Source organism: Scyliorhinus canicula, chromosome 3, assembly GCF_902713615.1.
Source record: "Scyliorhinus canicula chromosome 3, sScyCan1.1, whole genome shotgun sequence".
NCBI classification, from domain to species: Eukaryota; Metazoa; Chordata; class Chondrichthyes; order Carcharhiniformes; family Scyliorhinidae; genus Scyliorhinus; species Scyliorhinus canicula.
Genome location: NC_052148.1, coordinates 35,677,390 through 35,691,409, shown reverse-complemented (window position 1 = coordinate 35,691,409; position 14,020 = coordinate 35,677,390). Strand labels below are relative to the sequence as shown.

Below are 14,020 nucleotides of genomic sequence, written 5' to 3'. Positions count from 1 at the left end.
TGGTTCCCCCTTAACGGAGCCTCCATCGAGCCCCCCACTTCTCACCTATGTCGCCTCCACTGCCCTCAAATCTTGAGGGTAGCCGCCACCACCGGACTCGTGGTATACCTCGTGGGAGGGAGCGGCCACGGCGCCGTTACCAGGGCCCCCAGGCTTGTATCCCCACAGGACGCTCTCTTCATCCGTTTCCATGCTGCCCCCTCCCCCTCCATCACCCACTTACGCACCATCGACACGTTGGCCGTCCAGTAGTACCCCGAGAGGTTGGGCAACGCCAGCCCTCCCCCCATCTCTACTCCGCTCCAAGAAGACCCTCTTCACCCTCGGGGTGCCATGCGCCCAAACAAATCCCATGATGCTGCTGGTCACCCTTTTAAAAAAGGCCCTAGGGATAAAGATGGGCAAGCACTGGAAAAGGAACAAGAACCTCGGAAGAACCGTCAATGGCAGAGCAGACTCAATGAGCCGAGTGGCCTAGTTCTGCGCCTATGTCTTATGGCCTTATGCTGTTGCATTCACAATTTTAAAGAATGCCTTGAAAATCAAATTTGTGAAAATGATTTCCAGTGATAACAAAATGAACAAAGAAAATTACAGCACAGGAACAGGCCCTTCGGCGCTCCCAGCCTGCGCCGATCCAGATCCTTTATCTAAACCTCTCGCCTTTTTTCCAAGGATCTACTTCCCTCTGTTCCCCGCCTGTTCATATGTCTGTCTAGATGCATCTTAAATGATGCTATCATGCCCGCCTCCACCACCTTCACTGGCAAAGCGTTCTAGGCACCCACCACCCTCTGTGTAAAAAACTTTCCACGCACATCTCCCTTAAACTTTCCCCCTCTCACCTTGAAATCGTGACCCCTTTGTAATTGACACCCCCACTCTTGGAAAACGCTTGTTGCTATCCACCCTGTCCATACCTTTCATAATTTTGTTGATAATGGATCATTTATTTGGAATCTGTACTTGATTTATAAGGGGCGATCCCAAAAGATTCGATCATACTCCTTCTGACATGGGATGCATTGACATAAACAGCTGCTTAAGTTACACCAGCCTCGACTTATAGATAAAAAAATGAATAGAAATATTGAAGTGTATGAGGGGAAAATGCAGAAAAATGAGATTAGAGTAGGTAGCTCTGGTGTGAAACTTGCACCCTTGCAAAGAGGGCAGCTGGATGGGCTCCATCTTTGCTGTAATTTATCTGATTCATTGAAGTTTGACATTTCATTCATGGGGCCTCATTCAAAAAGTGGTACGGTGATAATGGTCTCAACCTGTCAGAGGGAATGGAATAAAAAGCCTCTTGTTCTCTCTGTAGTACAGTGAACTCCTTATTCAGATCACACACTCACTTGTTGGGTCGCAAGATCTCTGGAATTTATCAGCTCTGTGTCTGGGTTCATCGCCTTGATCTTACTGAACTTCTTCTGTGAATACAGCAGGAATGCGCCGAGACGAGGACTGGGGGTTGGGTGCTTTGCCTTCCATTTCTTTATTGCTTTATGGAACTTGCTTGAAGCCTCTGAATCCATTTTGCTTAAAACCTCTTCCAAATGCTCTGACTTTTTGATGACCTAATAAATACAACAGATGCAGTTGAATCACATTTGAAGAGTTTTGCTTAATTTCCAAACCAAACAACCCAACCCAGTCTTCTCCCTTTATCCCTCGGAGATGCAAGACATACCTAGCCTTCACCAGGGAGCTGATGTTGTAAATATTAACCCAATAGGCCAACTGAAATTTTCAAAACTGAGATTGATAAGATTTTGTTAAGCAGACAAGCATATTAAGGTGATAGAGACTAAGGTGGGTTGATGGAGTTAAAGATACAGATCAGCCATGCTCTATGAAATGAAAAGACAGTTTTGTGGACTCAAGTGGCTTTCTCCTATTCTTAGGCCCTTACTCAATGCCTCCACACCGCCACTCAAGAAAGGGCTACAAATGGCTATCAGGACATTTACATTTTCTTTTTGCCTCTGCCTAAGCCAGGAATGCAGATATCACAGCAGCAACCCCTCTTATTTGACGTCAGCACAAATCACACCGAGCAACATGGGTTTTTAATATCCGGGTACAGGCTGGATAAACCAGAGCGGCATACGAACATTTGAATTAGCAGGGGCTTTCGATTCAGCCCCAGAACTCTACTCCACCATTTGAAAAGACAACGGCTGATCGGATTGTAACCTCAACCCCAGATTCCTGCCTTCCCTTGATAATCTTTCATCCCCCTTGTTAATCAGGAATCTATCTACTCCCGCCTTAAAATATTCAGTCTGATTCCACTGCCTTTTGAGGAAGAGAGTTCTCGAGACTCACAACCCTCTGAGGGAAAAGACTTTCCTCACCCCAGTCTTAAATGAGTGACTCCTTATTTTTAAACAGTGACCCCTAGTTCTAGATTCTTTGATAAGTGGAAACATCCTCTTCACATCCACCCTGTTGTCAGGAAACAGAGATACTTTTAAGTAATTTATATTTGTGGATATTAAAAGTAGGGAATAGTTTTAACTAAGTTTAATTTTGTTTCCATTTTTGCGGGCAGCACAGTGACGCAGTGGGTTAGCCCTGCTGCCTTATGGCACCAAGGTCCCAGTTTCGATCCAGCCTCTGGGTCACTGTCCATGTGGAGTTTGCACATTCTCCCCGTGTCTGTGTGGGTTTCGCCCCCACAACCCAAAAGATGCGCAGGCTAGATAGATTGGCCATGCTAAAATTGCCCCTTAATTAAAAAAAATAAATTGGGTACTCTACATTTATTTTATTTTTTTAAATTGTTTCCATTTTTGATAGGTTAATGATCAGTTTGGTTTAGATGGATGCATGGCAATGAGAGTTTACAATGTGAAAGCAAATACGGCTTAAAGAAATAGGTTTTTGCTCAGCAAGATAGAAAGCTAGACCCAGGAAAAGCTAGACCCAGGAAAATCTGGACAAGACCAGTGAGCTGCAGAAAGCATACTTCCCAAAAGAAATTGCAAGAAAACAGGGAGCTGTGGGGGAAAAATGTGTTTCAGGAAGATAGTTTAAGTTAAAGAAACAAAGAACAAGAAGTTGAACAAGGTCCTGTTCAGAAAAATTCTAACAAAAACAGAGAAAGTGCTCTGAGTTAAAGAGAAAGCTGCACGAACCAGATTTAACCATCAGAGGTAACTCAAAAGTTTGGTGACATTTTAACACAATCTGCAAGCAGTAGTGTTCTAATGGCATTGCTGGGTACCTGAAAGATTGTCTCGAAATTTGAATACATGTGGCAATCCATTCAGAGGAATACAGAAAAGAGACTGAAAACCTGGAAGTGGATCCTTGGTGAAAATATCACAGAGAAAACATTTTAGGGGGAAGATTCCAAGTCATGTGTTCTTCGAGAGTGGAGTTTGGAAACACTCATGTGGAAATCAGAGTTCCAGTGCAACCAGTTGGCTCACAATGTGACAAGCATCTGGGGGATTTGATGAGAAATCCACTGAAGCTGTATTGGTTGGAACCTGGCACTTGGTTTCAATGTGTCTGAACACATTTTGGCGATTGGTTCACGTGGACTATGTACTTACTGAAACAATTACAATAAAAGATATATGTTGTAACTTGTGTAATCCATATAAATCTGTATAAACCTGTACAGGTAGAGTGTCATGAAGGACTAGTGTTTTCTTGTTTTCTAGTTATCATTTTTGTGAATTAATGTTTTATTCTTTTGTTAAAAGTTAATTGGTATTCCTGCGACTCTGTTCATCCATGTCTCTAAACCTGAAAATAAAGGTCACGATCTACCAAGCCAGGGTTCTGCTCAGGGATCTTACTGTCCAATAGTAACATCAGCTGGGATTGTAATACTGTCAATACCCATTAGGATCTTAAGGATTTCTTTGTGGACACAAACCTAACCCCTCCAACTTTTCCTCATAAGACAACCTCCCCATTAGTCTAGTAAACCTTCTCTGAACTGCTTCTAACGTATGTACATCTTTCCTTAAGTAAGGAGATCAGTTTTGTGCACTATACACCAGATGTGGTCTCACCAGTGCCCTGTACAACTGAATCATAACCTCACTACTTTGGTAATCAATTCCTCTCACAATAAATTATAACATTCTATTAGCTTTCCTAATGATTTGTTGAACCTGTATAATAGCCTTTTGTGATTTTTCCTGTTGGTTATTGTTCATCTGACTCTGTCTCTCACTGGGCAATGTTTTTATCCCCCAGAGCTCAGGGAGAATTCCCCAAAGATTGCTAATCAGCCTTTGCAACAGGATAATGATTAATTTAAGCTACCTTATAAACGATTGCATTAAAGCCCTTCGTCCATTAGGTTTAAGATAACACCAGGAAGAATTTGAAACAAACAGGTTACATGTTTACCCAAAGCAATTTCTCCCCTTTGGTTGGGTAGAGTTTAGTCTGATTTTGCTGACTAAGTACATCTTTCAATAATTCAATAATTTGAACAACAACTTACCTCGTAGTTAGCAGCAATAAAGGGAAACTGCTCTGGCTGCAGGAACTGGGTTTTTGGAACCTCCAAACCATCTTCACCATACAAGAACTGTACAACACTGCCATCGCTGTCTCGTACTGTCAGGTCATACTGTACAACCAGCCCTTCCAAATGTTTTATAATACACCTACGGTAAAATTCAAATCATAGTCAATGGAGTTGTTTCTTCCCCTTTCTGTATCAGCCGTGGCTCAGTGGCAGTCTACTTTGCACAGCAAACTGTGTTCTTTCAACTGACATTCAGAACTCCCCACTGTGCCTTCAAGCAGTTAAACCTAAAACCTCTAAAATCATTTTCTGAACTACTTTGCACCTTTTTCTCGTGCTAGGTTCCTCCTTAAAACCTACATTTACAGTCACCGCTCATAGAATTTAGAATTTAAAGTGCAGAAGGAGGCTATTCGGCCCATCGAGTCTGTCTCCCCGCCGGAAAGAGCACCCCACCCAAGCCCTCGCCTCCACCCTATTCCCGTAACCCAACCTAACCTTTTGGACACTAAGGGGTAAATTTAGCATGGCCAATCCACCTAACCTGCACTTCCTTGGACTGTGGGTGGAAACCGGAGCACCTGGAGTAAACGCACGCAAACTTTTGGAGAAAGTGCAAACTCCACGGACAGTAACCCAAGGTTGGAACTGAACCTGGGACCTTGGAGCTGTGAGGCAGCAGTGCTAACCGCAGTGCCAGCATGCCATAAGGGGCACACAGGAGACGACAACACCTGAGAGATGCGGTCAGAGGGGAGGATTTCCCACGTCTCGTGCCGCATGTTTTGTGGCAGCGGAGTAGCCCGCCATAGACCGGCGGCGGGATCTTCAGTTCCTGCCGCTGTCGGTAAGATTTCCCATGTTTTCGACCCCATCGCGTCACCAGGAAACGCTCAGCAGGGGCTTGCTGTCGGTGGAACCAGAAGATCCTACCGGCAATAATGCCAGTCAGAGTGCAGAGCAGGGAATTTGTCTCACCTCAGAATTCCGAGCACAGGATGAAAGAGGTGCTCCATCTGGTACCTTTTTTCCCCCCATCAGTCTCCAGTAGTTGGAACAAGAGAAGCCGATTGTTGAGTAAATCTACTTTACTTTCTAGTCTCCAGTTTATAGCATAAAGCCTAAAAATAGGCTTATGGTATTGCAGGGTAGCTCGGCCATGTTGGATTGGATTGGATTTGTTTATTGTCACGTGTACCGAGGTACAGTGAAAGTATTTTTCTGCGAGCAGTTCAACAGATCATTAAGTACATGGGAAGAAAAGGGAATAAAAGAAAATACATAATAGGGCAACACAAGGTACACAATGTAACTACATAAGCACCGGCATCGGAAGAAGCATACAGGGGTATAGTGTTAATGAGGTCAGTCCATGAGGGTCGTTTAGGAGTCTGGTAACAGCGGGGAAGGAGCTGTTTTTGAGTCTGTTTGTGCGTGTTCTCAGATTTCTGTATCTCCTGCCCAATGGAAGAAGTTGGAAGAGTGAGTAAGCCGGGTGCAGTGCCCATCCTGTGGTGTGCAGGGAGTCATGGACACTTCACGTGGCCTCGACTAGCATATCTATAGGAAGTGTCACCAGCTGCAGAATCTTGAGGTTTCAGAGCTCAAGCAGAAGCTGGAGTCATTGTGGCACATCTGTGACACTAGCGACTAGGTGGATAGCATGTTTTGGGAGGTGTTCAGACCGCAGGTTAGCAGTGTGCAGAGAGGGAATGGGAGACCACCAGGAATTCTAGGAGGACCAAGCAGGAGTCCTCCGAGTCCATCTCGCTCACTAACTGGTTTTGCATTATGGACAATAGTGAGGTGGATGGTTCCTCACTGGAGTGCAGCAAGAACCACATTCGGTGCAACACCAGTGGCTCAGCTGTACAGCAGAAAGGAAGAAGAGTGGAAAAGGAAGAGTGGTAGGGGCTGGTTTAGCACAGTGGGTTAAATAGCTGGCTTGCAATGCAGAACAATGCCAGCAGCGCGGGTTCAGTTCCCGCACCAGCCTCCCCGAACAGGCGCCGGAATGTGGCGACTAGGGGCTTTGCACAGTAACTTCATTGAAGCCTACTTGTGACAATAAGCGATTATTAAGGGCCAAACAAGCAATATATGAGCAAGAGCAGCATAGGACATAATAATTATATTATTATTACAATTTGATAGCTCAGGGAACACAAAGGGCTTTCCCACAACTGTAGACATGACTCCAAGATGGCATGCTGTCTCTCTGGTGCCAGGATCAAGGATATCACAGAGTGGCTGTAGGACATTCTTAAGGGGGAAGAGAAAACAGCCAGAGACCGTGATTCATATTGGTACCAATAACATAGGTAGAAAGAGAGAAGAGGTCTTGAAAGCAAAGCCACCGGGGGTAGCGGCCTGGCTGGGTGACGTATATGACTTCCTTTAGCTAGAAAAGATCAAAGAAGAGTTATAGGGTTCAGCGGAGAGTTTTGTGGCAAGGTGGGGGATGTTTGTGACCGTGTTTGAGACCTTTTTCGTCGCACAGGCGGGGTGAAAAAGGGGAAAATTCGTACAAACTGTATAGTTGTGCTTTGGGAAGTTTGTTTCCCGAATTGTTTAGGTGTTGTAACTTTTCATATACATTTGGAATAAAGTACCTTTTTTTTTAAAGCCTGGGAGGAAATCGAGGAGGGCCTGACCATTATTTTCCAATCCTCAGCAAGCTGGATCCGAAATTGGCTCAGTGGCAGGAAACAAAGGGTACTTGTTGATGGATGTTTTTGCGACTGGAAAGTTTGTTTCCAATGGGATTCTGCAGGCCTCAGAACTTTTTTTTTGTGGTGTCTATATTAAAGATTTGGGCGTAAACGTAGGGGGAATGTTCAAGAAAAGTTTACAGACAACACAAAAATTGGCCACGTGGTAGACAGCGAGGAGGATTGTTGGACTGTCGGAAGATATCGATGAGCAGGTCATGTGGGTAGAAAAGTGGCAAATGGATTTCAACCCAGAGGAGTGAGAGGTGATGCATTTGGGGAGGTTCATGCGACGGCGTGAACAGGCCGTTCCCACGTCGATTTCTGGCCCCTACAGGGGGCCAGCACGGCGCTGGAGTGGTTTGCGACACTCCAGCTGCAGATCCCGGCAAATGGGTCAAATGGCCTCTTTCTGTGCTACAAAATTTCTATGATACTATGAACGGCTCCTTTTGCATAACAACTGTACAATTTTGCACATTATGCTTTAGAATTTTTAAGTTCCCAAGCATGATCAGTAATGAGCCACGTCGGTCAGCACGGTGGTGCAGTGGTTAGCACAGCTGCCTCACAGCACCGAGGTCCCAGGTTCGATCCTGGCCCTGGGTCACTGGCCGTGTGCACATTCTCTGTATTTGCGTGGGTTCCACCCTCACAACCCATAGATGTGAAGGGTAGGTGAATTGGCCACACTAAATTGCCCCTTAATTGGAAAAATGATTGAGTACTCTAAATTATTTTTAAAAATGAGCCAGGCCACAAGACACAAATTAACTTCACAGGCTATATTCCATTCCCCCAACATGTTTCATTTGAGTTGTATCACAGCCACTTAATAACCGCAGAATTTGACTTCTATCCTAGGTAAGTTGCTAGAATCCATTCTTAAGGAGGTTACAGCACGATGCTCAGAAAATCATAATGTGATCAGGCAGAATTAGAGGATCAGATCAGAGGAAGTTACAAGCAAGGTGGATAAAGGGGAACATGTATATGTGGGGTACATAGATTTCCATGAGGCATTTGATAAGGTGCCATATATCAAGTATCACACAGGTGTAGGAAGTAACATATTAGCATGGATAAAGGATTGATTAGCTAACAGGAAGAGGAGTCGGAATAAGTGGATTTTTTTCGGATTGGCAGGATGTAATAAGTGATGTGCCAGACCAGCGTGGCTAGTCCACTCGCCCGTCTTTTCCCCAGAACTATGCAGAGAGCTGGCAGGACAATGAAGGTGGCTGAATGGCCTCCTTCTGCGCTCCAACCGTTCTATTATTCTATTTCCACACAGCAATGGCAATGTGATATTAACCAGGTGATCGATCATTTGTTTTAAGTCATATCAATTGAGGGAAGAAATGTTGGCCAAGGCACTGGGGCTAATTCACCCGCTCGTCTTTGAAATAGGGTCATGGTATCTTTTACATCCCGGGCAGACAGGCTGTAGTTTATTGTCTCAACTGAAAAATGTCACTCTGGCAGTGCAGCACAACCTCGGCACTGCACAGCAGTGTTAGTCTCGATTATTGTGCTCAAGTCTGAGGTGCAACTCAAACCCACAATCTCCTAGCTCAAAGGGGAGAGTGCTTCCACTGAGCCACGGCTGACACAATATCACCGAGTAATCCACAAGACAAACTGCAACCATCCTTGCATTAGCTTCGTACTGTTGTGGAAAGAGGGGAAAACACACAAAACGGGAAAGACAAAAAAAGTGACAAAATTAAAAGTATATTTCAGCATTTAGAGCTTAAATAGTTCTGTACCTTTGAAGATACCCAGAACGACTGGTCTTCACAGCAGTGTCCACCAAACCTTCTCGGCCAGCCATACAATGAAAGAAAAATTCCTAGAGTACAAGAATTCAACATGTAAAAATAGATGCCCTTCGTATTTTCATAACTGCTGATCACTTTTAGACTTTTGTGCCATTGATTGTAGTAATTTTCCTTCCATGAAAGCTTATGAAAACAAGATTTACAATCTACTGTGATCAGGGTCACTGTTACTTTGTTACTTCTAGAATTCTGCCTTCCACTCCCTGCCACCATCACCACCCACCCCCACTGCCCCAGCACCCCAATTAATAAGTTCAGCAGCAAGTTGTGCAGATGGAAACATAGAAACTAGGAGGAGTAGGCCATTCAAGCCTGCTCTGCCATGCACGATGATCATAGCTGATCCTTGATCTCAATGCTATATTCCCACTTTCTCCCCATACCCCTTGATGCCATTAAAATCTAAAACATCATCCATCTTTTTCTTGAATACATTCAGTGACCTGGCCACAACAACATCCTTCTATGGATGGTTGAGTATTATACAGGTTCACTACCCTATGAGTGGATTAACTTTTTCTTCATCTCAGTCCTAAATGGTCTGCCTCATACGCTGAGAGTGTGTTCTCTTGGTTCTCGATTCCCCACCAAAGAAAACATCCTCCCTGCCCAGCCCTGTTAGAGTTTTATACGTTTCAATCAGATCTCCTTCCATTCTTCTAAACTCTAGTGAATACAGGTCACAAAGGGACATGGATTACGCAAGTGAGCAAATTGGTGACAGATGGAATTCAATGAAGGCAAGTGTGAGGTCATCAAATTTGGATCCAAGGAAACCAAACAAAATTTTATTATAATGGTGAGAGGCTAGGCATGGTGGAAGAGCATGGGAATTTAGGTGTCCATATACATAAAATCATAAAAAGCTAGTGGTCAGCTCCAAAAACGCTAATGGTTTTTTGAACCCTCTCTGAAAAAGAGGAGTGAAAAACAAAATATTGCTTCAATTGTACATAACCATGGTTAAATGAATCACAAGTTAGTATACAGGTGCAGTGAGTGATCAAGGAGGCAAATGGAATGTTGACATTAATTATAAGGGGAATGAATATAAACATTTTAGAAGCTTTACTGCAGCTATTCAGGTGAGGCGTCCTCTGGGAGTACTGTGTACTGTTTTGGTGCCCATAGGAGCAGTTTGACGAAGATTCACCCAACTCATTTCTAGGATGAGGGGCTGGTTTAGCTCACTGGCTAAATCGCTGGCTTTTAAAGCAGACCAAGCAGGCCAGCAGCACGGTTCGATTCCTGTACCAGCCTCCCCGGACAGGCGCCGGAATGTGGTGACTAGGGGCTTTTCACAGTAACTTCATTGAAGCCTACTCGTGACAATAAGCGATTTTCATTTCATTTCATTTGGGCAGGTCAAGGAGACACAGCCAGAGTGGGAATTGCAACTTGGTAATTTAGTGCAGTGAGATAATTTGGTGCAGAGTGGGAGAAGGTGCTTTTTCCCTACTGTTTTGTTCTCTCCTGTAACTTTTAATCTGCAAGGAGAGAACCAGAGAGCATCTGAGAACCTGGAAATGTAAGTGATTTTTATTTATTTTTATTACCGTTTCAAATTGTGTGGAGGTGGGGGGGGGGAAACTGAAGTGACATCACAGTAAAGCTGTGACCTGATTGGCTGGTTGGGAATCTACATTAAATTTAAAAATTAAGCATTGTTAAACTAATTAAACATAATTACTTAATTATAATTTAATGGGATATCTGACCCAAAGATCGGAGAGTACTGTATTTAGCTTTCACACTTATAGTAGAAATCTAGTGCTAGGAAACATATAGTTAACAGTATATATATTTTTTTATTTTTTTTTATTTAATTTACTAATTAATTGATGCAATGCTCTGACTATGACATGTGGCAGGTCCGGGAGGCTTCCAGCATCCCGGATGGCTTCATCTGCAGAAAGTGTACCCAACTGGAGCACCTCACAGACCGCATGGTTCGGCTGGAGCAGCAGTTGGACGGACTTAGGAGGATGCAGGTGGCGGAGAGCGTCATTGATAGCAGTTATATAAATATGGTCACACCCAAGGTGCAGGCAGAGAGATGGGTTACCACCAGAAGGGGCAGGCAGTCAGTGCAGGAATCCCCTGTGGTTGTCCCCCGCTCGAACAGTTATACCACTTTGGATACTGTCGGGGGGGGGGGGGGGGGGGGGGGGGGGGGGGGGGGGGATAGCCTATCAGGGGACAACAGCAGCAACCAGAGCAGTGGCACCACGACTGGCTCTGATGTTCAGCAGGGAGGGTCAAAGCGCAGAAGAGCAATAGTCATAGGGGACTCTATAGTCAGGGGCACAGATAGCCGCTTCTGTGGATGTGAAAGACACTCCAGGATGGTATGTTGCCTCCCTGGAGCCAGGGTCCAGGATGTCTCCGAACGGGTAGCGGGCATCCTAAAGGGGGAGGGCAAACAGGCAGAGGTCGTTGTACATATTGGTACTAACATAGGCAGGAAGGGGCATGAGGTCCTGCAGCAGGAGTTCAGGGACCTAGGACAGGACCTCTGGGGTTGTAATCTTGGGGTTACTCCCTGTGCCACGTGCCAGTGAGGCTAGAAATAGTAAGATAGAGCAGCTAAAGAGCTGGTTTAGGAGGGAGGGTTTCCATTATCTGGACCACTGGGAGCTCTTCCGGGGCAGGTGTGACTGTATAAGAAGGACGGGTTGCATCTAAACTGGAGAGACATAAATATCCTGGCCGCGAGGTTTGCTAGTGTCGCAAGGGAGGGTTTAAACTAGTATGGCAGGGGGGTGGGTACCGGAGCAATAGGTCAGAAGGTGAAAGCATTAAGGGAGAACTAGGGAATAGGTCCAGTATGGCTCCGAGGAAGAGCAGACAGGGAGATGTTGCTGAAAACAGCGGGTCTGGTGGCCTGAAGTGCATATGTTTTAATACAAGAAGTATAACGGGTAAGGCAGAAGAATTTAGAGCTTGGATTAGTACTTGGAACTATGATGTTGTTGCCATTACAGAGACCTGGTTGAGGGAAGGACAGGATTGGCAGCTAAACGTTCCAGGATTTAGATGTTTCAGGCGGGATAAAGGGGGATGTAAAAGGGGTGGAGGAATTGCACTACTGGTTAGGGAGAATATCACCGCTGTACTACGGGAGGACACCTCAGAGGGCAGTGAGGCTATATGGGTAGAGATCAGGAATAAGAAGGGTGCAGTCACAATGTTGGGGGTTTACTACAGGCCACCCAACAGCCAGCGTGAGATAGAGGAGCAGGTAGGTAGACAGATTTTGGAAAAGAGTAAAAACAACAGGGTTGTTGTGATGGGAGACTTCAACTTCCCCAATATTGACTGGGACTCACTTAGTGCTAGGGGCTTAGACGGGGCAGAGTTTGTAAGGAGCATCCAGGAGGGCTTCTTAAAACAATATGTAGACAGTCCAATTAGGGAAGGGTTGTACTGGACCTGGTATTGGGGAATGAGCCCGGCCAAGTGGTAGAAGTTTCAGTAGGGGAGCATTTCGGGAACAGTGACCACAATTCAGTAAATTTTAAAGTGCTGCTGGACAAGGATAAAAGTGGTCCTAGGGTGAATGTGCTAAATTGGGGGAAGGCTAATTATAACAATATTAGGCAGGAACTGAAGAACCTAGATTGGGGGCGGATGTTTGAGGGTAAATCGACATCTGACATCTGGGAGGATTTCAAATGTCAGTTGAAAGGAATTCAGGACCAGCATGTTCCTGTGCGGAAGAAGGATAAATACGGCAAATTTCAGGAACCTTGGATAACGAGAGATATTGTAGGCCTCGTCAAAAAGAAAAAGGAGGCATTTGTCAGGGCGAGAAGGCTGGGAACTGACGAAGCTTGTGTGGAATATAAGAAAAGTAGGAAGGAACTTAAGCAAGGAGTCAGGAGAGCTAGAAGGGGTCACGAAAAGTCATTGGCAAATAGGGTTAAGGAAAGTCCCACGGCTTTTTACACATACATAAAAAGCAGGTGGGTAGCCAGGGAAAGGGTTGGCCCACTGAAGGATAGGCAAGGGAATCATTGTGTGGAGCCAGAGGAAATCAGAGGAAATGGGCGAGGTACTAAATTAATACTTTTCATCAGTATTCACCAAAGAGAAGGAATTGGTGGATGTTGAGTCTGAAGAAGGGTGTGTAAATAGCCTGGGTCACATTGAGGTCCAAAAAGACGAGGTGTTGGGCGTCTTGAAAAATATTACGGTAGATAAAGTCCCCAGGGCCTGATGGGATCTACCCCAGAATACTGAAGGAGGCTAGTGAGGAAATTGCTGAGGCCTTCACAGAAATCTTTGGATCCTCACTGTCTTCAGGTGATGTTCCGGAGGACTGGAGAATAGCCAATGTTGTTCCTTTGTTTAAGAAGGGTAGCAAGGATAATCCAGGGAACTACAGGCCAGTGAGCCTTATGTCAGTGGTAGGGAAATTACTGGAGAGAATTCTTCGAAACAGGATCTACTCCCATTTGGAAGCAAATGGACGTATTCGTGAGAGGCAGCATGGTTTTGTGAAGGGGAGGTTGTGTCTCACTAACTTGATTGAGTTTTTTGAAGAGGTCACAAAGATGATTGATGCAGGTAGGGCAGTGGATGGTGTCTATATGGACTTCAGTAAGGCATTTGACAAGGTCCCTCATGGTAGACTGGTACAAAAGATGAAGTCACACGGGATTGGGGGTGAGCTGGCAAGATGGATACAGAACTGGCTAGGTCACAGAAGGCAGAGAGTAACAATGGAAGGGTGCTTTTCTAATTGGAGGGCTGTGACTAGTGGTGTTCCGCAGGGATCAGTGCTGGGACCGTTGCTGTTCGTAGTCTATATAAATGATTTGGAGGAAAATGTAACTGGTCTGATTAGTAAGTTTGCAGACGACACAAAGGTTGGTGGAATTGCGGATAGCGATGAGGACTGTCAGAGGATACAGCAGGATTTAGATCGTTTGGAGACTTGGGCGGAGAGATGGCAGATGGAGTTT

General features: G+C 45.0%; 1 protein-coding gene across 1 annotated transcript in view; it reads right to left on the bottom strand.

Moving 5' to 3' along the window:
- The window catches only part of polr1a (RNA polymerase I subunit A), a 148,972-nt gene that overhangs the window by 68,405 nt on the left and 66,547 nt on the right, over positions 1-14,020 (bottom strand). The window contains exons 21-23 of the mRNA XM_038793303.1: positions 8,982-9,064; positions 4,475-4,640; positions 1,359-1,580 (exon numbers count right to left, since the gene is read on the bottom strand). Of these exons, the coding sequence (XP_038649231.1) occupies positions 1,359-1,580; positions 4,475-4,640; positions 8,982-9,064 (471 nt within the window). The remainder of the gene's footprint in view (positions 1-1,358; positions 1,581-4,474; positions 4,641-8,981; positions 9,065-14,020) is intronic.